At 28.1% G+C, this 3,373-nt stretch overlaps 1 protein-coding gene across 2 annotated transcripts in view; it reads right to left on the minus strand.

Moving 5' to 3' along the window:
* Positions 1-2,982, minus strand: part of LOC105455156 (solute carrier family 25 member 40-like) — an 11,733-nt gene extending 8,751 nt beyond the window's left edge. Inside the window, exons 1-6 of one of the 2 annotated variants that reach the window (XM_011698253.1) lie at positions 2,585-2,982; positions 2,027-2,193; positions 1,361-1,495; positions 1,083-1,245; positions 791-993; positions 626-707 (exon numbers count right to left, since the gene is read on the minus strand). In XM_011698253.1, the coding sequence (XP_011696555.1) occupies positions 626-707; positions 791-993; positions 1,083-1,245; positions 1,361-1,495; positions 2,027-2,193; positions 2,585-2,699 (865 nt within the window). In that variant the 5' untranslated portion in view covers positions 2,700-2,982. Of the gene's footprint in view, positions 1-625; positions 708-790; positions 994-1,082; positions 1,246-1,360; positions 1,496-2,026; positions 2,194-2,584 lie in introns of those variants that run through there. The other variant, XM_011698261.1, reaches the window with a different exon arrangement.
* Between the last annotated feature and the right edge of the window lie 391 nt (positions 2,983-3,373).

A 3,373-nucleotide genomic window follows, 5' to 3' on the forward strand; every position in this document is an offset into this window, starting at 1 on the left:
TGTGCTCTTCCGATCTATTTTGCAATCTTTGCAATAGTTATCAAGATACTAATCATTAAAAAAAAATTTACGTCAAGTATATGAACAAGTATCGTATATTACATCTTTCCTAAATCATTGGAAATTTTAGTAACTTTAAGCCTATTTTGAAATTTAAAATTATTTGGAAAGACAATGACATTAAATTTTTGCTGCATATACTTTTGGATGATTTAAATGATTTATTTAAAAAATATTTATTTGGAATAAAAAATGTTTTCTCTATATCTAATCAAATACTTGGCAACTTGATCTCAATTTGTTTTTGGACAACTTTTATGTGTTTAAATAATATTTTTGATTTAGAAAAGATGTAATGTACGATACTTTTTTGTATGCTTGGAGTAGAGTTTTTTTTAACGATTAATGTCTTGATAACTATTGCGAAGATTGCAGAATGATAGAGATCTTTTCGACTTAGTTTAGCCTGTGTATCTGCCTATAGGAGCGCAACCATTGAGTACCGGACATCCCATGTGCGTGTGCGTGTATGTGCACACGCGTGCGTCGCGTGTATGTATATATATAATTGTACTTATAATTTGTATTGTAATTGTATTTTATCAAATTTTGTGTATGTATTTACCTGAATAAATTTCTTTTTCACCTATTTCGATTTGTCTGTGTGTTTTTACTACATCAAAAGGAATAGTGAAAAATGCTGCTATCTGCAATAATGTTTATAATATAATATAACATAAACATTAAAATATATAAACTATTGTAGCATATTTCTATATAAAATACATACAGATCCAGCTATAGCTCCTGCTGTCAAATTAAAAGTAAAAGTTTGTTGTGAGCTGTACGAACTATACAGTCTCTTTATAGATTCATAATTTAACCAATATATAGCACTAAATGGAACGTCACGAAGAAGAGTTGAACTCAATCCCATCCATAAGCCAGAAATACCACTATATTTCATAACTGTTTTTAATGTTTGCATTATTTCTAGGACATATAAAGCATATTTAAAATTACCAAAACTTTATGTTAAGCTTCATTACAATTTAATTTGATGTTATATTAATTTATCCTACCTGCATAACTTAATTTCTGTGATTGCATTTTTGTTCTTATCAACTCCAACGGACTCACCAGTGTCGCAGCCCAGATACGTGCTGTGCCACCAGCTAATATAGGAATCCAGAAAGGTTGTTCCACATTAGTTCTCTTCTTTTTAAATTCACTGTTGTATGTGTCCTAAAAAATGAAAATATTGAATATTTTATCTAAAATTCTTAAGTATCATACATTATCAAATAAATAAAAGTTAAAAAAATTATGACTATAATAAAAATATTAATATTTAAGATACCTTAAGATACAATCTTAACTGTTCATATGAAACAAAATATATGACGGTTGCAGGAACAGCTAGAACAAGAGTAGGACTCAAGCCACTCCATAATGATGTTATACCTTCTGTTTTACTTATTTTTAGTAAAGCATCCTGAAAGTAAAAAAATTAATAAAACTAACAGATTTCATTAACATTGTATTAAGATTTCTTTTTATGTATTACGACATTATATCCCACTGTAAATTATATTTTGATATCAGAAGCAAATAATTATATAAATCTCTTTTTATATTTTTTATTAAAATAAATTAATTTTTTTGTATGCTTACATGTGATAATATACATTGATAGAATGTATCAAAAACTCTTTTCTTATTTAGGTAAATATATATGCTTTAGTCAGCATGTTTTTTTTATTTTGAAAAAAACCTTGCAACAAATCTTGACACTTGATTAAAATTTATTGATATTCATAAATATTTATATTAAAAAAGTTTTTAGTACATCTTATCAACATAATAAAGATACTTGATAAAAAAATATAGAAAAGTTTATTTAGATATATAGTATAAGCTGTATAAGTAAGATTGATATAATTTCACATTTCAAATATATTAATCAAATTAATATAATGTATTAAATACAAAAGTAGAAATTTTTAATTGTGTCATAGTATCATACAATTGTCCCATTAAACCTTCCATTTCTCTTCATCCATTCAGGCATTTTACCATTAGTACAAGGACATAAGTGGTCCATTAAACCATTGCAATATAAAAAACATTTATTCGAAAGCATTGCTTTCTGCTGTGTTTGAAGACGTATTTTAACCACATCCAACGGAGTTACTAAAAACATAAGAAAAAGTATGTAAACATTCAAAATTTTATTTACAAAAAAATGCATACGCAACTAAAACATATATATATATATATATATATATATATAATTTTTACACATAAAAAATAAAAGATAACAAAACTATATTTAACTTCAAAAGAATACAACAGCATACAAAATAATTTTATATAATTTAGTTTTCATAAGCTGATATGATTTCAAAATAACATTTTGAAAATATTGGCAATACTCTAATCCTTAACTAAGTACCTATACAGAATGTATTTATATCCAAAATAATAAACATTTTTATAAAAATACTATGTAAATATTACTGAGAAAACAAAAGTCACATAAATTATATAATTATTCAGTAATATTGTTTGCATACAAACTTACCAAAAATCGATGTAATAAAAGCTCCAGTGCAAGAAGCCACAATTTGTTGATATGGTCTAATACGAAATTTTGGGTCGTCTAAGTCAATGTTCGAGGATATATTTATTTTATTCATTGTAATAGATAATTTCACTTCAATTTATATCAACATACGAACTTTTCTATACTTTAAAAAGCAAGTCATCGGCATGACACGTCGCAAGAATAAACAGACAGCGCACGTGACAGATAGACGCCATAGATTTTGTTTTTGTCATTAATGTTATAATTAATAAACTAACATTCTCCATCAACTTCTTTTACGCATGTCTGGTATCATCTCTTTATATCATATCTAACCTTACCGGCTAAGTTCAAACCATGAAGTATGAATAAAGAGACAATAGACATAAGGACATAACCATGGAGGACGACTGAAGAAAGCATATCGGTGGTGGGGGTAAGAAATTTGTAATCGGAAATGACATCACCAGTCAACCGTCTAACGCACTGTTTAGCCGCAAATGGCGCTATAGTAGAAGCTTTTGATTGGCTTTTGATCGAGCATGGAACTATGGAAGACTTTATTTCACAGTTAAGACTGTTAAGAGGTTACGTTGTATCCGACTGCAATATTGCAGCCGTCAACAAAATATGTCACGACTGAGGAAACGTCAGCAGAGAGGGCGGAGCTAGAGTCCTAGATTATCAGAGAAGCGCGACCGGTGTTACGAGTCCTGATTGGACTCGCAAATGGCCAATCATAAGATTGATTTATCGCTATTATAAATGGCTGCCGAATAAATCAAA

The sequence above is a fragment of the Wasmannia auropunctata genome, unplaced genomic scaffold, assembly GCF_000956235.1.
Source record: "Wasmannia auropunctata unplaced genomic scaffold, wasmannia.A_1.0 LD336106.1, whole genome shotgun sequence".
NCBI classification, from domain to species: Eukaryota; Metazoa; Arthropoda; class Insecta; order Hymenoptera; family Formicidae; genus Wasmannia; species Wasmannia auropunctata.